Here is a 19,614-nt window from a genome sequence, read left to right as displayed (position 1 = left end):
CTGTTGGCAACGGAGCTGTTTGAATTAATGTTGCGTTTTGACACTGAAGTGCTCTTCCCTTGTGAAGAAATTACACGGGCATAAGCGGCCGGCGTTACGTCCCCTTGTTTGTTGAATTCCCACCACGGCGCTAGAAATTCTGAATCCCTCCCGCCGCACAAGAGATATTTTGCGTCTTTTACACAAATATCTTGAACAAACTATTGCCGCTGTTGTTTCTGTTCTAGATACTCTGTATTAGCACCGGTCACCAGGGCAACAAAGTAAAAGCAGATAACAACCTCAGCAGAGCCCACCGATCCAACAGAGTAGAGTCACACGGCAATTGTTTTAGTAAACGGGTATATATCTTGATTAAACTATTGCCGTCGCTGTCTCTGTTCTAGAAATTGAGAGTATGCTTTCGAGGCTTGCCCACGTTCGCAGAAATCGGGTTCACGTTTGAGCTGCCATAGGACACCTTCTTCTCGTGCTAGGCTAGATACGACAGGAACATGTCCTTGCCCTTGTTGTCCAGTGCCTTGTTGAACTTGACCGACATCGTGAAGAAGACCACGTCCTCGCTCGTCTTCGGCCGCTTGCCTGCCTTGTCCCCGTGATACTTGCCTCAATGACCGTCTCGGCATCAACGCACTATAATCTCCAGTCGCTGGACAGTCGTGTACATGTACATTGGGATTGGAGGAGACTTCCAGCTACCCCGTCCATACGTGATTTTCGCGAGCCTCCACTTGGAGCAAAATCTTCTTCGGCAGGAATCGCGATGGCGTGGACAATAGCGAGACGTAGAAACGATCAAACGTACTCTCAGCATCATATACAGTTGCTCTTGTACGGCCAGCTTTGCTAATTCATCAAACAGGAAATCGTTTAGAGAAACTTTTGGTGCACGCTGAAATGGTAAACGCGACGAAAGTGGCGTATCAAGAACGTCTCCTTGGCTCAAAAACACTTTGTGGAGTAATAGCATCCTTGGTGCATGCTCTCGCAAACAATGAACACCTCGAAGAAAAACCTCCGGTCGTTTCTCGATTTCCAAGCATTGGCGTGCAATCGTCTGAATCGCAAACTGCGCCGCAACATTCCCCAGGCCAGCACCAATGTCAAGAAAGACGTAGTCTCGATGCACAGCTCCAATCATTTGAATCACGCTTGATATAGCGTCAGGCAGCATCTCACCTGCGTTCTCATCCGTCTTTCCCGCTTGTTGACGAGCGTCCGCGGCCGAAACGTTGCTTAAGATATCGCGAATAGCGCTTTCGGCTTGGCTCGGCTCCAGAAGACGAAGATGCTGCTTGTGAGATAATGTTGGCGTCGACGTGGAGAAAAAACACGGTGGAAATCTTGATAGATCACGTCCATACGTGCGCTTCAGAGCACGCAGCCGGTTCTCAAGCGCTTGGACAGAATGTTTACTCCTTATGGCCCGCGCCACCTCCTTCCACTCAACTCGCTTGTGTTGGGATTCATACTCGAGTGCAAGCGCTACAATTCGTTTGTCTTGTGCGTCGGTGAAGTTGGTCCGCATAGCAAAAAAATACTGAGAGAGAAGGCATGCATCTAACCTAGGAATACTATAGCTGATACCAGCACGATTGGTGGCTCTGGGGCTGAAGCCTCGACCAATTTTTTATGATAGGTTTTAGGATCTGCTAGCCTTGTTTACAACACGTTTTTTCCTTGCGCTTCATGCGGCTACCAGCCGAACCGCAAATATGACGCTAGGCTGGCCAAAAAAGGTACGCGCTCTCACGATATTCACAACTCAGTTTCGCGGCACAGAAAGGATCTATCAGAAGCCGTAATGCGAAGATCTGATTGGCAAAAACAAAACAAGGTGTGGATTTTGTAGAACGCGGCAAAATGCCGCGTTTAAAGGGTCGTTTTCCCACCCTCTTTTGAAAATCATGTCAAACGCGGCACAATGCCGCGTTTGACCACGAAAGGGTCAATAATCAGAACGTGACGATATACGGGGGCTATAAAAGCAGTAAAGTACTTGCAAGAGCTACAGTACTGCACCCCGTTTTCGCGGGGGTGGACCATATAGGATCTGCAAATAAATTCGATTTTAGCATACAAAGAATAATTCATCTGGATTCATGATCATCACATCCGGAAGTTTATCAAAGGTCCAAGGGCGCGAAAACGGGGTGCAGTACTGTACCGGAATTTACGTGTTTTCTGCAACCGTGTAAAAAGTACCTTTCAAGTCAAAACCGTAAGAACGGCGGAAGGCGTAAAATCTCGCACAAGATACTCCTGTCCATTTGAAACCGTCGCTTTGCACAATATTGTAAGCAATAGCGCGCTTTAACTGGGACACTGATTTGATGCCAAACTGGTTAACTTTTTACGGGCCACTGGTTGCACAAAATTGATCGGTTGCAAAAATACCGTTAATTCCGGTACTTCGATCTGAAGACGCCCCTAGCAGTCTTGATCGGCACGGCAGTGGGCTCGGCCTAGTTCGTCGAGTTGTGTGGTGTCGTCGGGGTGTCGGCAACAGGTGCGTCCGTGGCAGGCGCTTCCGGGCTGGGTGCCGCCGTCGATGGGCAGTTGGCCGGCACGTAGTCTACCAGGGCGCCTTCAGGTTGAAGCCGGATCCGACCAGCAGCTGACACTCCTCCAGGTTCATGGCCTGCACGTCAGCGATCAGGGTTACCTGTTTCGTGGCGTGATGCACAAAAGTGGACCATAAGCTGCGTTGATTCATCTCCGGTCAGAGTCAGCACTTCCCCCCATAATCCTACACCTCCAACTGTTGTCACTTCAATTCTCTTCCAGTAAGCTCTTCACAAGATCCATTACACGTTTCTCGGCACGACGCAGCACGCGTTCTTCCAAGTCCACATGAGCTTGTCCCAATCGTTCATCCAGTTCCGACACGGCGACAGCTCGTGCCTTCTCCTCAGCGTTCTCTTCATTGTTATTCGTTTGATTTTCTGGCTGCTTCAGACACACCCACATCTGATGCCGATCCGAAGTTGCAACTTGTTGCATTTTCAGTATTGGTTGGTGCTCCTGGATTAGATTTTGCACTAGAATCTGCGATTGCTCCGCCCTATAAGCTGCGCGCTTTTGCACGTCAAGCAACGTGACGTTAATGTGTTCCTCCATGGCTCGATGAGCAGCTGTAGCTAAGCTTCTGCTTTGGCACGAGCTTAACTGAGACTTCTACCACAGGAGCTCTGTCCTGTAGCGTCATCAACATGTTCTGAATACGATCGTCCACACGACGTTCGAGCGCTGTGGGGCCCCCGTATGCCTCGCTAATGGCACAAAGGAGCTCTTGAGTTCGCTCCTCCGCTTCCTGACGGGATTGAGCAACTTCTCTACGAAAAGCTTTGTCGGGTTTCCTGCTCCGCCTGACGTTGAGCTGATTCATCTCCCCACCAGCCAATCGCAACGACGGAAGTGGAGTACATGTATTTTAATTTACCACATCGAAGTTGGTACGTTGCATGAAAATAAAGTTGCCCAATATATTGCAACTTACCCTTCGTGCAACGTCTCACTTGATGTGCGAAGAATAAGCCATTTCGCCAAAGAGAAGATAACGATCAGGAGTATCGTTCTCCTGGGTTATGAATCTCGTTGACGACGGCGTGTGGCTGCTGCGCATGTACCTGGAGGCGCTGCTATTCATTCCTCGTTTGCTGTAAGTTCTTCTTGACCTCATCCCAGCCCGTTTATGTCTGCTTTCTGACTGCCACTCAATCGCATTGCAGAATCGAGCTCAACTTGGCGTGGAACCCTTTTGTGATCCTCGCAGTTAACGCTCTGCAACGTCTCCACTCTGTACTCAAGACGATCACAGGAAATATGACAGACAGCGACGGAATGCGGTGGCTACAGCCTGGAGAACGCGGTGGAGAGCGCATTGCCATTGTGAGTTACCCACGCTGCGGTAACTCCCTCATGCGTGGTCTGTTGGAGAAGGTCACGGGCGTCTACACAGGCTGCGACACTCGTCCGGACCGCTCGCTTAGTAAAGAACTGCAGCAATACGGCATGAAGGGCGAGGGTGTGGTGGACGAGTCGGTCTGGTTCGTCAAAACGCACTTCCCCGAGCGTGTGGGCTACAAGGAATTCCCCGTCAAGAAGGCGATCTTGGTCGTACGCAACCCATGGGACGCTATTGATTCGTACTTTAACATGACGCTCACGAATACGCACAATAAGAGTCTGGACGAGTCCCAGTACGAACGCTTTGCCGCCCGATGGGACGGACTTCTCCGCAACGAGATCGACGTTTGGATGAAGTTCCATCGCTATTGGACCACGAAAGTGGACATCCCGATCATTGTGGTCCGCTACGAAGACCTCATGATGCATCGTGAGGAGACTTTATGTCGCGTGTTCCTCTTTTTGACGGATCTGACGACTCTGGAAGGCACAGAGTGGGAGAAGCGCATCCACGATGTCATGGCCACAAGTGGCGACAAGGCCGGACCGTATAAGCCTCGCAGTGGCAAGATTGGCGGGTCCTTCCGTCATTACTCGGAGGAGCAGTTCCAGTATATCCTCAAGACCGCCAACTTGCCGCTGCGTGGGTTTGGCTACGACCCGGAGAGAACGCAGAACTTCCCCAAGGAGGTCACACTCCCGAAGAGACAAGTGAAGCCTGGCAAGGAAGGGGCGGAGCTGCTGATTTCTACTGATCAAGCGATGGAGATTCGTAAGAAGAACGATTCATTTGGTCGTGGCTCGACGTACTTCCGACGAGCGCTTACAGAGGCTGTCATCGCCAACGACGGCACAGAACTCAACATGGACGAAGTGCTAGCTGCAAGGGACTGGCTGGTAAAGAAAGAAGAGGACGAAGCCACAAAGAAGCTTGAGGAATTGAATGTGACCGACGCCGAACAGAAAGAGTAAGGTTCGACTGCTAAAATGTCCTCAAAAGAAGAGCGTAATGAAATATATTTCAAGTACAAAGCAGAGGTCCTGGTTTTCTGGTCTGGGCAGTGGTTTGGACTAGAGTTCTCTGCTCACGACGTCGCAATGGGTTTGAGCGCTCCTTCGATGCGTTGAATTGTCGTCTGCAGCTTGAGTTTGAGCGTCGCGTCCTTGCATTCAACCTCCTGTGACGCGTGATCAACCACAGCGTCGACACCGCTCGGTGTTCGCACGTGAATCTTGTTGGTCTCGAAGTCCAAGTCAACGTCTCCATATTGATCCTTCAGTAGACGGAACACGATCAACAGGTTCAACGCATCTTGGTCAGCCCCACCCAGCTCCCGTGCTGCCTTCTCCAGATCTGTCTGCACTTCCTTCTTGTCATCCGACACAGGATCCTCGTGGCCCTCCTCCGCCTTCTTTGCAACGACCAAGTTCTCTTCCTCCGCCTTCACTGTGTCCTTCTTGCCATTCGCTTCATCCTCCGTGTTCGTCTTCTTCGAGTGGTCATGCGGACACGCAGCTGTCGGCTGGTTACTCAGCTTGAAACTAGCAGGACTGGCCTGTGCGTGCATAGCGAGAGCGATCAACGAGTCTGCAATCATATCAGCGGTGGGGGCAGACGTCCACTCCACAACCAGCTTCTCAGTTGCACCTTTAGCCACAGCACAACGCGTGACAACCACCTGCTTGCACACCGCGACACGGTTCTCCTTCTCCAGATGCACCACATCCTCGTACATCTGACGAATAAACGTGATCAACACGTCGAACGAGTTGTACTCGAATGGCACGTGCTGCTTCTGCGTAATCGTACCGGAAATGAGCTTCGTGTACGTCGAGAGATCTTCCTTATCCATCAGATGCGTCTGCGAGTCCACCTCCACCAAGAGACCAGAGATAATTGTTCCATTCTTTGGCTGATTACTGGCCAAACCTCCAATAGCCTTGGCGATCTTCTCTCCTTTAAACTCGAGTACAATCTCCTGCATGTTGGCTGGTGTGGAGATACTCGGATGGTAGACTTTCGGGTCGTTAAACTTCTTGTTCAACGCTGACTTCAGCCGCATCATCTCGTTCTTCTCGCCGTGAACCAGCACAATGTTGGGCGGTGTGAGTTTCTCCACAAATCCACTGGTACCCACGAAGTCTGCGTGTGCCGAGAAGGAAATGTACTCGACTGTGCAGTTCATCGGGATGATACGACCATCCAACGCCGCGATCTCCGTCGGCTCGGACAGAATCTTCTTAGCTAACGTACCTTCGACCACGTAGCCAGGAATCAAGCAGGCATTGCGTTTATCCGAGCACCAACGCTCGAAGAGTTGTCGAGAGACTCCGCTCTGCAGCATACCGGGACTGGCCATCACTACAGACGGCCCAGAGTCGTCGAAATCATCCATACTCTTGAGGTTCGAGATGTGTTCGAACTGGAACGGGTTCGAGATGGCGATCTGCTTGCGGATACGGTCGTTCATCATGTTGATGTATGTCTGGTACACACGCAGAGCCTTGGCTGCCAATTTGGACGCAAAGTAGATGGGAATGTCCTGTAGATCCGGGTGTGAGCGCCAATGCTCGTCTAGAATCAGTAGTAGCTCCTGGGTACGCCCCAGAGCGAACACTGGGATCAGACAGCGACCTCCACGACGCACTACAGCCTCAACTTGCCCTGTAAAGCGTCCTTCACGCTCCACTACGGACTGGTGTACTTGCACACCGTATGTGGACTCCACAATGAGCACATCGGGCGAACAAGCTGGTAGCTCAGCTGCCATGAGATGACGGTCATTCTCGAGCGAATAATCTCCTGTGTAGAGCACCTTGACGCCTCCAATCTCGATGAGGTACATACACGCCCCCAGTACATGACCAGCGTTGTAAGGCGTAAACTTGATGCCATTGTGCATCATCTCTTGGTGGAAATCGATGATCTCGACCTTGGAGACGCAGTTGTTAAGGTCTTTATCGTCATAAATCTGGTCATCCACAGAGATGTTGGATACACGCAGGAAATCGCGTAACATCATCTGCATCACGGCCTTTGTAGGGTGCGTCATGAATACGCGGCCTTTGAAGTTCGTTTTCTCGGTGAAATGCGGCAGTGCAGCCACGTGGTCGATGTGGAAGTGCGTGATGAGCAGCAGGTCGATCTCCTCGGCCTCCACGCCGTCGAAGAAGGGCAGACTACCGTGACCAGAGTAGCCTGGGTGCACGCCGCAGTCTAGCATGATGGTCTTGCCCTTGAACTTGAGCACAATGCAAGAGCGACCCACCTCGTTGCCGGCGCCCAGCGGCATGATGCGCATGATGTGGCGCTCATCCGCGGCTTCCTCGGCCAGTCGGCGCTTCGACATTGCTTCTGTGGTTGTGTCAGTAGAGCGAGGTATCAGTATTGTATTCTCAAGCTGAAAAAGCAAAACAAAATAAAAATGTTTTTTAGAAAAGCTAACGCTTTGAAACATTTTTTTGCCTTACATTTTTTTAAAAAGTGATTTACTAACAAATACTTCATTTGTATTTTTAATAATATAGCTGTAAAAAAATAAACAAACCTTTGAAAACATCGAAATATGCAGGTAGGCTATCCTCCTTAATTTTCGATTAAATCCTCGCTCTTCTAGGATTCAAGGCGTTGATGTCAATGTCTTCTTTTGTCACTCGGCAAGTGCTCCAGTACGTGATCTATCGTGGCTTTTGGGACAGACGGGCACCGGTACGGAGCTGGTACTGCCAGCACCAGCTCTACATATCTGCAATTCATCGCTTTGGCTTTACTGTGTCGCTGACAAACATGACCTTTGATGCAAAGTGTGGAGTGGACTAAGGTCTTCTGTGGGACGTAATAACGCTTCATTTTTGCAACCTGTAACTTCCACATTAATTTTCGTCGACTCAGAAAAAACTGCTAGGATTCATTTCTCGGTTTCATCGGATACTTGAGAAATCGTAATTCGCGGCTTTTCATGTTCCGTTTGTATTTATAGAGGTCATTTTTGCCCATCCACTCTCAAACACTGTCAGCATACCTTACAAGTTATTAATTTTCACAATCTTGAAGTCTGACTGCAACTTCGTTCAGAAAGAGAAACCAACCCAAGAGAAGAAGGCAACATGAAGCCTCAGCCTCCAGGGCGGCGCAAACGCGCACTGGAAGACGATGACCGTCGCTCACCACGCGCGCTGTACGAGAGCGAGATCATTAGTCCGCGGCTGGTGGACGTGCAGGTTGGGCTGTCCACCTCCGTAGGGGGCCATGTTGGTATCGCAGAAGCTGGAGCAGAGCGCGGGCGCGTGACTGGCGCCATTAAGAGCCGCCGCTTGAGTGAGAGCGTGGATGCGTCGCCAGCTGTGTTCGTGACTAAGCTCACATCTCTATCAGGTCCCGTGTCGCCCACGCTGCCGTTCACGAGTGCCCCGTTCGAAATGAAAAAGGCAGGAGGGCTTGGCCATCCCATATTCACTCTAGGTCAAGCTAGACCTGCAATATCTACACCGCTTGGGACACCAGGACATGCAACAGAGCAGCAGATAAGCCCGAGACTACTGGAAGGAGGTCTTACAGCCAGGGTAGTTGGGTCTGGAATTTCGCCCCTAGGCAGTCAAATCCTGACTCAGGAACAGAAGAGTCCGGTACTACAGGGGAAACCAGAAATTGTTGGCGAGAAGCCACGTGCAGGTCGAGGATTGCCGACGGTAATAAGGAGAATAGCTCACTGTTTAACACTTTGTAGATGCTAACGGGTCATTCTTGGTGCAGATTTCTGACTTGTTGGGACCAGGAGCTCAGGACAACAACAAAAGTCCAGTATTTGGATCATTAAACACTCCGTATCGAGTACCTACCGTCACGTCCACTACCGTAAACTTACTCATTGGCTTCTTCGAGTTCGAAATACATACTAATACCCCTATGTTCCCCGCTCCAGGCACCTTCATCCAAGCAGGTTACAAAGAGAGAACCGTTCCCGCTGAACCAACGACGCAACCTTGAGTCTGTTAAAGGAATCAGAACTCCACTGTTAGACTCAGGTGGAGCTCGAAATATTACACACACTGCCCCGATGCTGTCGTTTGATGCAGACGACGTCTCCAGTGACGAAGAACTCATAGGAATTCCAGGTCCAGACATCCCGGACCCCGATATTTCCTTCTCTCAGGAGAAACTGGGGGATCTCTCAGTCACGGAAAATAATCTGGAAGAAACCGCCGTGTTAACGCTCTGTGACGGACTAGCGAATAGCCTCACAAAAGTCGAACGAGACCGAATGGAGCTGCTCAATCTGTACACAATAGCGCTCGCTCAGCAGCCGAGTCCAATTGTGTTGGGGCGAGATCAGTTCCAAGACGTGTTTGGCGATAATATCCGAGGCGGGATGCTGTCACATTTGAGTCGCCGACATTGCTTGATTCACGTCGAGAACATGTCGTCGCAGGATGAATCCGCTAGAATGGGAGTTAAAGTGCGTATTGAAGATACAAGTACTAACGGCATCAAGATTAATGGACTGCCGCTTAAAAATGGCCAGTCGCACGAGTTGCAGTTGAATGATATTGTCACACTGATGCGGATTCGACGAGGAGAGGTGAGCTTTGTAATACCGGTATCTAAAATTGCGAGATGGTGGACTAACGCTTGGAATCCTTCCAATAGGAGGACGTTTCGCTGGAATACAAGCTGATTCGGGCGGATCCGGGGCCTGAAAAGAGCAAGAGAAGGAGTAGAAAGAGCAGACACGATGGACGGTTCGTCAGACCGAGCGACAAGTTCTCGTGCGAGTTACTGGACGTGAGCAATCGACACGGACTCTCTCCAGTGCAGGAATCGGACGGTGTATCACCTGTCACAGTTCCAGCTCGAGCTATTGCACAGGACATGCGACATGAGATACCAGCGGGGCTATTTACTCCAGCAGATACCTCTCAGTCCTCGAGGAAGAAGGAGGATACGAGCAAAGCGGAGCCATTTCGACCAATGCCTATCTTGGCGCGGAGAATTCAATGCGTGCGTTGACATCTTGGACAAGGTTTTGGCTCGGTGGGGGAACTAATCGCTTCGTTGACGTTCTACAGACAGTGTTATTCGCTGATCAGTCCACACAGGATTTCTCCGAGACGAGTCAGCCTCTAGAGGTGCGTAACCTGTGCAGATTTCTTTGCATATCAAGTCGTTCACTTACCTTCTATTTCTTTGCTAAACAGGAAGCGAACTTTGACTACCGTGAAGAGTTATCCGAGATCTTGTCGTCTTTTGCTTCGATCCGATCATTTGACGTAAGTAGCTTTGAAAATGTCGCTGAATTGCTAGCCGTTTTGACAATAACTCGGTGGACAGGCATCATCGTATCACTGTGCGACCATAGAGACGATTGAAGACGCTCTAAACGATGACAGCGATGTGGTGTTCTATACCGGTGGGGGGGATGAGGATCATTTGGTAGTAGAAGGCTCAAACGGGTTGTCAGCTCGTCTCGAAAAGGACGATATACGTCAACTCTTGTCTGAAGGTAAAGAACCATTCATCAAGCACCGCTAGGCTGATTTATTTTGTGCAGTGCTGACTTTGTCGTACTGAAACAGCAGGCCCTTACTCACCAAAGCTGATCGTTGTCATCGCACCTTCACTTGGACCAGGTAAGCGCTTAGTTCTCGTGATAATACTTGTTGAGCCAATCGCTTACGTACTCGATTGCTAGCTTTTCTGTTGGCTGAATGCGGGGCTCCTCACGTATGTTTCTTGAGCTCTACCAGCAAACATTCACTGCGGGTTACTTCGTTTATAAGGTACTGTCAATTTATGAGCTCTCACTTGATTATTTCTTTTTTTTGACACGGAATTGAATTTGAAACAGGGCGCTGACTGCTGGTCTACTAAAAGGCTATTCTATCGAGAAGAGCTACATTTTGGCTGAGTTCGTGGCTCTGAACGACTTACTGCCAATTGTACGACCAACCGACCAGATCTGTAAGTTGCTACCGAGCTCGAAGCGACACAACAACCAGATCGGGTCTCCTATCACAGAAGCGGCGGCCGATAGAAACGTGATTGCCCTGCTTAACGCGCTATTTATCCCCGTTCTGGCAACTCATTTCCTCGGAAGAGATGTCCAAGTCCGCAAGGTACCTACTGCGTATTTAGTGAACGTGCTGCACGTATACTGACTGTTGACGACCAGGTGAAGGCAGCTTTGGCTCAGAAGATTCGAGTCTGCAACGTGCATGGCCCTCGAGGCGTCGGGAAGTCGTCAATTGCCATTCACGTTGCTAAAATGTCATACCGCACGAGGGGATACCGGAATGGGGTGCACTATTTTGCTGTAGACAAGTTGGTGGAGCACATTCAAAACGGTATCAACTCAGTTTTGGCGTCCTCGCACGACGACGAGTACCCGCGGCCGAGTACTCAGCGCGAAGATCCTCTACCGAAAGTGATCGAAGGGGTCGAAACCCTTCTTCATTCACTTCCAGAGTAAGTTCTGCCTTGGTATACGGCCAGTTACAGTAAAGTATCTGATAACAACGGTGTTTTGTAGGACGGACCCCGCAAATTACCCGACTACACTTCTGGTTTTGGACGGGTGCGACGTCGTTCTTCCAGCACTTGAGGTGTTTGTGCTGAATATCATTCGGTCGTTTCCCAGTGTCCAGGTACACAGACTTCTGATAATTCGATTTGAACGAACAGCATACTAACGCTATGAACTGAGTGTGCAGATCTTAGTAACTTCAACCGAAAAGCTACAGCTGGACACTGATGGAGGCGATTATTTACGTGAAGAAGCCATTCACGTTAAAGAACTGGGGAAAGCGGATAGTGCCAAGCTATTCTTCAAGTTAGCAAGGGGTCATTTGACCTCAAGACAATTCCGACACCGTACGTTCGACTATTAAAGGTCCCAAACACTTGATGGAAAACTGACGGTATTTTTTTTATTTGTTTTTGTCTCAGTCTTTCCTGATAGCAGCATCGACGCTATCTCCAACGACGAGCGCTTATTGGGAACCAAAGGCAACCCCTTTCGGATCTCTCGACTCGTATACCAACTCGAGTCGCAAACAGCCATCGGCAACTGAAACAACTAGGTGCCCACGATTGTAACCTATTGAGCTGACTTGAATCACTACACAATTTTACAAGGTAGCAGGATAATGACGGTAACGTGGCAAATTTTTGATCACTCGAGTACTGTATGACCTTTGTATCATCTACGCTTCAATAACACCTGCGTGGAAGTGCCGAAGCAGTACTCCAAGATGCACAAGAACTCTTCCAGTAGATACCGTCCGCAGTCGACATCTCTCTGACCATGCTGCGTTGAAAAGCACGTCATCACTCTTTAGTTCCGGCGTGCGTCCAAGTAGATATACATCCAGTTCTTCCATTGTGGTGCCAAGTGGACGCCACAGCGAGACCCAGAGCTTGTGTTGACCAGCAGCAAAAGGCACCGACACGAAGCCGTATCCGACCACGTGCAACTTCATGTTGGAGTCTGCTCTCCACACTTGGAAGAGCAGCTTGGGCCAACCTTGGAAGGCTGAAGTCGCGAAGTGCAAGTCGATCGGGTGAGACCACACAGCCACGTCAGGATCAGACGTCCACGGCGCTGTCGACGGGTAATCAAGTTGCGTTTGACCGAACGGATCTCCAGCGACGAGACTCCATCGACTGCCATACTCAACACGCCACTTGCATGCCAAACCTCCAGCAGCTCCGAAGCCGTGGCCACTGACGATCTCACCGATCAAATGCACTTCAGGTTGATACGCAGGAGGCACATCGAGTTGTGCTCGTCGTTGTTGCAGTCGGTATGTGTTGTATGGAGACTCGGGAATCGGTAAAGTGTCGTCAGATTCGGGTTTGTGTCGACGCAGTGGAGACAGATCATTCGTCTGGTTGTCCTGCTCACTGTCGCTGGAATCGTCGGCTCGTTGTTGACGTTTAGTACGTTTGTCTTTCTTGCGAGCACGAGGAGAGGGTCGACTTGAATTGTTGCTCTCTGGACCTTTATCGTCCTTGCGAGGTGTCTCCGTTTGGTTGTCGGATGCCTTGTCATGTTTCAAGTCGGGAATCTTCCAGCGAGTTTTACGCTTTGGCGACGGGATGAGCGGCACTTTGTCCTGGTCTGCACTGGGCTCTAGAGTTTCATCTTGAGTTTTAGCTTCTAGTTTCTTGTCCTCGATTTTGGTTTTCTTTTCCGGCTTCGGGAGCTTCATCAGTCTACGGCAACATTTGAAAAAATATCATTAATACTTCGCTGTCGACACGATGAAAGCATACTTTTTCTTCGGGGACGTCTTGGGTGGTGCATTGTCCGCGTCGAAAAACGCTTTTTGCCTAAGTTTCTGTCCTATGGATTTTCGAGGCGAGGGAGACTTCGCTTCAGTATCAACAACAGCAGCGGCATCAGTCTTGGCTTTGTCACTCGGAACGTGTGTTATCGCTTCAAGTGAAGCAGCCGGTTTCTTCTTCTTCTCCTTGGGAGGCTTCGGCTCTTTCGGGGGTTTCTTCTCCTTCTTTTTCTTCTCGGGAGACTTCACTGTTGACTCAGCAACGTCGGGCGCATCAAAACTGCAACATAAAGTGCGCGTTCAACCAGGTGTGTATCACACAACTCAGTGACGTCGATACCTTACCTCGCAGCTCGACTAGGTGGAGCTCTCTTCTTGGGCGAGGCAAGCTTCTTTAACATCTTGCTCTGTGAAGAGACGTCTGTCTATATACAAGCGCGCCACTTACTTAACTGTAACTGTAGTTTGAAGCACAAGCACTGGGGCCTCTGCCCGTGTATTTTATGAAGTCTATCCGTCTCCAGTCTAAATCCACGATCCTGCCTAGTTCTTCTTAGTGCGCATACGCTGCGCTTTCTTGCGCTTGCGGTGCTTGTGCTTGTTCATTTTCTTCCGTCGCTTCTTGACCACGCTGTCCGCCAGGTATCCATCCATCTGACGCAGCAGCGAGTCCATGTCCACGTCGGCGAAGTCACGCAACGGCAGGTTGTCGTGCAGCGAGCTGAGCATTCCCGGTGTGTCCCACAAGTCTTCCGAGCAAGCTAGCGCTCCTTCCTCTACGTCCTCGTGTTCGCTCTGCAGAGGGAACGATCCAACCTTCCACATGAGCGACGGGTCTGCCCGCGGGTACTTATTCTTCCATAACGAGGGATCTTCAGGCATCGGAAAGGACGGAGTCTGGAACAGTGAGTCCGGCGCACGCGTGGACATGAAGGCACGGCATGCCGTCACCTGTGGAGGGTGTAAAGAGCGCTTCGACGCGCCCAAAACGCAGCGAGCGGCAGCGCGCAGACCAGACATGATGGTCGCTGGAACGTGGCGCTTTTCTCACTGCGGAACAGGATGGGAGGCTGGTAGGAGGTTGTCATAACGCTTGATGATTGGACGAAACCAAGTGCTTAATAAAACATTTTTCGAAGAGTAGACGGATTGGATGAAAATATATCATTGGAATTAATTCTGCCCCAAAATATGGAATTTTCAAACCTACCGTATTTTAGCATAAATGAGACAGCGCCGAACAAAATGATACTTATGAATTATTTTCAAAAGTATCATTTTGTTTGACGCTGTCTCATTTTTTAAAGAAAATCAACTTAAAGTTAACCAATTCATTTTCGCACTTAGCCGAAGCTGTGACATTTGGTGTAAACTCCATCGAAAAAACTGTAAAACTACCCTTTTTCAATTGCTTTTAACAAGGGCTTTTAAATAACACTTGAATAAAATTGAAAAATATTGAGCTCACACCACTCCTAAATGTATCGTCATTTCGAGGGCCCATAAATGGAGATAATATATATTTGAGCGACCACAACCTCTTCACTCTGTAGCTTATAAAGGGTTAGGAGATAGAGAAGACGCCCCGCTTTGGTTTAGAGTGCTTAAATCGCGATTTGTACGTAGGCTCGTAAGTATTGTTTTGTTTGACATTGTCTCAAATTGATGAGATCTGTCCAAAGCGGTATTTTTCGTGGCAGTATCCTTATGTACAAATGCATGGATAATTGCGAAGCACGACTAAATAGCACGAAGGGTGTACTAGGAAAATTGCCCATCCAAACCGCTTTGCCACAAATGGAAAATCCGTCGATATGACCGCGCTACGGTGCAGATAAATAATATGTGGTCGCTTTAGCTTCTAGATTACCAATTATTTTTGTGTTTTCCAGGATAAAAATTTCGGCCAGAGTAAAAGTTTAGCAGCAATTTGCTGTGTCGTACACGGTAGTGCAACATGTTCCACAGCCCTGATCCAGTACGCACACAAGGTGGCACTAACGTGCCTTGCGTGGAGGGTAGAAGAGAATGCGTCCTACTAGGAGTCCTTAAGTGTCCTATTGTCCTAAAACCTGGGATAAAAAACTAGCAATTCGGCTCATAAACAAACCCATATTTAGGACAACACAATGAGTTTTAGGACGAAACAAGCCAGGGTCCGCGTGTCCCAAAAAAACACTCGACAACTGGACACTCAGTCTGTCCTATTAGGACAGACTGCAACTCAGACCACTGTCCTATTAGGACAACACCAATCAAGCCATATCCTCAACTGGCCTAGCTAGAAACAATAAACATCTTAAAGCCCCTTTTTCCAAGAGCAGCCGATTCTTTGTTGTGCGCGAAAAGCACCTCAACAAAACTTCTCTACTACAAAGTGTGTGACAATATTTTTAAAGTGTTTTAAAGTATTTTAGTCATTGAAGGTAATAATAGCCGCTAATAACGGTTGAGCGACTTCAACATGCACAGCAAACGACGGTTAATAATCAGAGCGTGACGACAAAGGGGGGGGGGTTCAAAAAGCATTAAAGTACTCGCAAGGGCTACTTGGATGCAAGTCGATCCGAAGACGCGGTTAGCAAGCGATGGGGGCCTTGTTAGCGCGGCGGTGTGCTCGGCCCTGGTTCGTCAAGTTGTCTGGCGTCGTCGGGGTGTCGACAACAGGTGCGTTTGTGGCAGGCGAGTCCGGGCTGGGAGCCGACGTCGATGGGCAGTTGGACGGCACGTAGACTACCAGGTCGGCCTTCAGGTTGGAACCGACACCGACCGGCAGTTGGCACTCCTCCAGGTTCATGGCCTTCACGTCAGCGAGCAGGGTGTTGCAGGCAGTCGAGGCGCACATCTTGTCAATGGTGGCCTGGTCCGGGATCTCAGTGATCCGTGCCGCACTGTTGAATGTTCGGGCTCGTGAGCAGAGCGGACAAGACACTGCTTCCGCAGGTGGCAGCAGATGCCAGATAGGCGAGCGCCCTAGCTGCAGAAGGAGTAGCCGCAATGGTCCATGATGCTTGGCTGCAGTAGTGGAGATTCAGAAATGGTTGGTGTGCCCCAGGACAATAAGTAAAGCCAATGTGAGTTTTAAGTAACTCTTACGTAAATTTACGTAGATAGTCCGGAAAAAGTTAATATTTGAGGTTTAGGACAATCTGGAGGACACAAATTATAATATTCTGTAACGAAGGATTAGTCGCTTTTTAGGACACATCTCCAAAATCTCCCTGTAAAATTTAGGACAAATAGGACAGTTTAGGACGTGTCTTAGGACGCATTATCCTACACCGCGTGGAGAACAAAAAATACTGCCGAGGCAGTGGGGGGGGGGAAGGGGGGGGGGGGCGCAATACGCGGTTTCTACGAATTGGCCTGCTGATTAGAAGCTTACTATCTTCAGTGCTAGCGTTCGAAATCCTTCTGCCATAAATTGCTGCAACACAGAGCTCGGAAAATTAAATAAAATATTGTATTGGATTTAGAAAAAAAAGTAATCCGTTATTCCGTATCGATAAAAACAATAATAAGTACTGCAATTATTGTCAGGAATTGGTAGGGTCAGAGCGGTGCAGTGGTTTGGGATGACCCTACCAATCCCCTGCACAGGGTTCAAGTCCCACACCTGTAAGAGAAGCTGGTGGCTACCACCGGGACTTTTGTCCGGGCTTAGGGTACTCTAGCAAACAAAAAATGCGCCGGCGACGGCAGGCAGTCCACCAGCGGATATGGGTTTTGTATCTGAAAGTTTTATACCTGCTATATTTAATGATAAGACATATTATCACTAATAAGAGGTTATCATTCTTGAGTGACTTTCATCTACTCTGCGTCTTCACCGGCCGACTCATGGAACACCAACAGAGAAGTGAAGTCCCAGAGCTCACGGTTAGCGCGTAAGAACACCAACATCTCGAAGTTAGCTGGCAACAGGCTGGAGCGTAGAGGGTTGAGCACCAACTTGCACTGCGAGAAGAGGCGCTCACAGCGATTGCTGGTTGGAGGAACCTTTTGTAGCACGTCAATGTACTTGGTTCCAGCGGTTCGGCGAGGTCTCTTCGCTTGACGAAGCGTTTCCGTCGCGAAATCTGTTTTCTTCTTCTTGTTCGGTGCTGCTGGTTCGCGATCAGCAGGGCCAGCAAAACGAGCCACAGCTTCTTCTTCATCGGCGCTTAACGGTCGATCCGACAGCAGCTTGACAACCGCATTCTCAAAGGCCGGCGAGTGGACGATTCGAGCCGATGCACTAAGGTGGTGTGCCGTCCCTGGGTACTTGGAAATGACAGCGTCGAAAAGGAGTCGCACATCGGCAAGGTTACCTTCTTCGGCCTGTAGCTTGACACAGACGCTGTCTAGCGCCTCAAGCTTAGTGACAAGCTGGACAATCTGCCGATGGGTGCTTGGTCGGGGTAGGAGGTCCTCCACAGCTGTCACCATTTTGATAGCGTCCCGGATCTCCACATAGCGAGCCAGCATCTGGTAAGTGGATGACCAGCGCGTAGCGTTTGCCTTCAGCGGCTTGTACTGCGTAAACCGAGCCAGGTCCGCTGCATTGTTGGCGTGCCGCAGCTGAATACACAGCGTTTGGACTTGGTCGATCAGCGGCTTGTAGTCTTCAAGGTACCGGCCGACAGCGAGGTTGAAGCGATGACTTGCGCATCCTACGAGCGGTACTCCCATGCGCGTAGCGACGGCTTGGTTTGTAGGGCAGTTGTCAGCAACCATGAACAGGACCATACTGCGATCCTTCTTGTAGACATCCAGCACCGCATCAATCATGTCGATGTGAGCATCAGCGGTCTGGCCGTGCTCGGCAGAAGACAGCCCGAGCAAAACTTCGTGTAGCGCCCCGTCCTTCGTGAAGACACCGTAGATAGCGATGAAATGGTAGGTCCCTGAAGTCCAGCCGTCAAACATGAGGCCAAACTGGTTGCCCATGTCTGCCGCAATACGCGTTCCCACCTTGCCCGCCACGTGACGCATGTACTTGACCAACGTCTTCGAAGACACTGGCTTGATTGCAGCCAGCGCACGCGTCATGGCGTCGTCCACCTCACTCAGGGGCATGTTCCGGACGAGAACCCACTCCATCCACTTGAAGATCTCCATAGTGCGCGGGTCAATGAAGCCGTGTGCTTCGAGGGACTGGCCGAACGATCGCTGGCTCTCGTCGTAAGTCTTCTTGTAGCCGGGGTGGCTCGTTGCGAGGTGGTTGATGAGATTTGTGTAGCCAGTCCCCGGCGTCTGCTTGCGAGCCTTGCCGCACTGCTTGCAGGAAAACTGCCCGTTGCCGCAGTCCGTGAAGAAAAAGCTGGAGATGGCGCGAGAAGTTGACATGGCACTGGCGAAATGAGAAATGAGAGGCACGAAAGCTCAGCCTGATGCCTCCGGCAAACTCACACAAACCATTCGTTTTGATTGCATGCTTGACAACCACTACTTTACTCTCTGTTGCCTTTTACGTTGGGTAAAAATTCAATATAATTATTACGGGCACAATTGCATATTTTACGGAAAGATCAATTTGCCAATAATCCATTATTCCGTCAATACAATTGCACAGTTATTATATTATAATAATTTTTTTCGAGCCCTGCTGCAACATGCTTAGGTATTCACCTTCAATGTTCGATCTCCTCCACCTATGTGCGGCTTCAGCAGCACCACCTTCCACTTCCATCGCGCCCAAAGCATTCAATGCGATTTCACAAGCATCCAAGATCATTCAACATCATAATGTGCATCGGGGTCTGCGCGATAAGCACAGCGCTCTTAATCTCGCTGGAAGAGTGATAAGGTGGTGGCCGATGAGGAAAGATGACATTATCATGACAAGGAGAGATAAAGATAGTGCGTGTGTGTGTAGGGGGGGGGTAAGCTGCGAACTCCAAGTGTTGTCCCAGTTTAAATAACAAGGAGCTCTGTAATTTCAATACCCAGCTAGTGTACTGTGCGGCAAATCGTTTGTGACACTCACGTGTATGGTCATATCTTCTCTTCTAAAAGAGCTAGGTAACGCTATTTAAATATGTTTCTCCCATGAAAGCACTCTATAGCTAACTATAGAATTGCCAACAAATTCACTTAGTGCGCGGACTGCATCCTAGCCGTCGTGATGGGCACGATAAGTGGAGAATTATTGACAAACCAGAAAGTAACTTTATACTATCTGTCAGTAGAATGTTGAAGTGCAGTACTCAATTGCAATTGGCTGTCTTGCAACTTCATTAACGCCTGCTTGAGCCGCGAAGTAAAATTCGCGTCGCAATCGGACACAACCTTGCATCGTATAACATGTAATCACTGGTAGAGATCGCAAAAGAGTCAAGCGGTGTCCACTGCTGTAGGGTCCGTCCGTGTCGCGGGAACCTTTTAGCAGTTAAAAAGAAGACCTGTTGGCTTTCCGTACATATACTTGTCACGATGCCAACG

General features: G+C 49.6%; 7 protein-coding genes and 1 pseudogene across 7 annotated transcripts; 2 read left to right on the top strand and 6 right to left on the bottom strand.

The window, feature by feature from the left end:
* Window positions 1-625: 625 nt before the first annotated feature.
* On the bottom strand, window positions 626-1,528 carry PITG_07113 (histone methylation protein, putative; the record flags this gene model as incomplete). The annotated part of the gene is made up of 1 exon (XM_002905030.1): window positions 626-1,528. One exon carries the CDS (start codon window positions 1,526-1,528, stop codon window positions 626-628), a length of 903 nt encoding a protein of 300 aa, XP_002905076.1.
* A 1,047-nt stretch (window positions 1,529-2,575) lies between these two features.
* On the bottom strand, window positions 2,576-3,120 carry PITG_07112 (uncharacterized protein; the record flags this gene model as incomplete). The annotated part of the gene is made up of 2 exons (XM_002905029.1): window positions 2,576-2,641; window positions 2,812-3,120. The coding sequence occupies 2 exons, from the start codon at window positions 3,118-3,120 to the stop codon at window positions 2,576-2,578; spliced, it is 375 nt and encodes a 124-aa protein (XP_002905075.1).
* Window positions 3,121-3,548: 428 nt separating this feature from the next.
* Window positions 3,549-4,881, top strand: PITG_07111 (uncharacterized protein; the record flags this gene model as incomplete). Its single annotated transcript, XM_002905028.1, has 2 exons — window positions 3,549-3,661; window positions 3,732-4,881. 2 exons carry the CDS (start codon window positions 3,588-3,590, stop codon window positions 4,879-4,881), a joined length of 1,224 nt encoding a protein of 407 aa, XP_002905074.1.
* Window positions 4,882-4,994: 113 nt separating this feature from the next.
* PITG_07110 (cleavage and polyadenylation specificity factor subunit 3) lies at window positions 4,995-7,259 on the bottom strand (the record flags this gene model as incomplete). The annotated part of the gene is made up of 2 exons (XM_002905027.1): window positions 4,995-5,267; window positions 5,358-7,259. 2 exons carry the CDS (start codon window positions 7,257-7,259, stop codon window positions 4,995-4,997), a joined length of 2,175 nt encoding a protein of 724 aa, XP_002905073.1.
* A 1,707-nt stretch (window positions 7,260-8,966) lies between these two features.
* Window positions 8,967-11,793, top strand: PITG_07109 (uncharacterized protein; the record flags this gene model as incomplete). The annotated part of the gene is made up of 11 exons (XM_002905026.1): window positions 8,967-9,488; window positions 9,557-9,907; window positions 9,976-10,039; window positions 10,109-10,176; window positions 10,238-10,409; window positions 10,483-10,536; window positions 10,599-10,686; window positions 10,755-11,022; window positions 11,085-11,371; window positions 11,436-11,550; window positions 11,617-11,793. 11 exons carry the CDS (start codon window positions 8,967-8,969, stop codon window positions 11,791-11,793), a joined length of 2,166 nt encoding a protein of 721 aa, XP_002905072.1.
* A 315-nt stretch (window positions 11,794-12,108) lies between these two features.
* Window positions 12,109-13,116, bottom strand: PITG_07108 (uncharacterized protein; the record flags this gene model as incomplete). The annotated part of the gene is made up of 2 exons (XM_002905025.1): window positions 12,109-12,827; window positions 12,906-13,116. The coding sequence occupies 2 exons, from the start codon at window positions 13,114-13,116 to the stop codon at window positions 12,109-12,111; spliced, it is 930 nt and encodes a 309-aa protein (XP_002905071.1).
* Window positions 13,117-13,650: 534 nt separating this feature from the next.
* Window positions 13,651-14,233, bottom strand: PITG_07107 (uncharacterized protein; the record flags this gene model as incomplete). Its single annotated transcript, XM_002905024.1, has 1 exon — window positions 13,651-14,233. One exon carries the CDS (start codon window positions 14,209-14,211, stop codon window positions 13,735-13,737), a length of 477 nt encoding a protein of 158 aa, XP_002905070.1.
* Window positions 14,234-15,775: 1,542 nt separating this feature from the next.
* Window positions 15,776-16,133, bottom strand: PITG_22811 (annotated as a pseudogene; the record flags this gene model as incomplete).
* Window positions 16,134-19,614: the final 3,481 nt, after the last annotated feature.

This window comes from Phytophthora infestans, genomic scaffold, assembly GCF_000142945.1.
Source record: "Phytophthora infestans T30-4 supercont1.10 genomic scaffold, whole genome shotgun sequence".
NCBI lineage: Eukaryota > Oomycota > Peronosporomycetes > Peronosporales > Peronosporaceae > Phytophthora > Phytophthora infestans.
The sequence above is the reverse complement of the archived record's forward strand: the minus strand, read 5'-3'. Positions and strand labels throughout refer to the sequence as shown.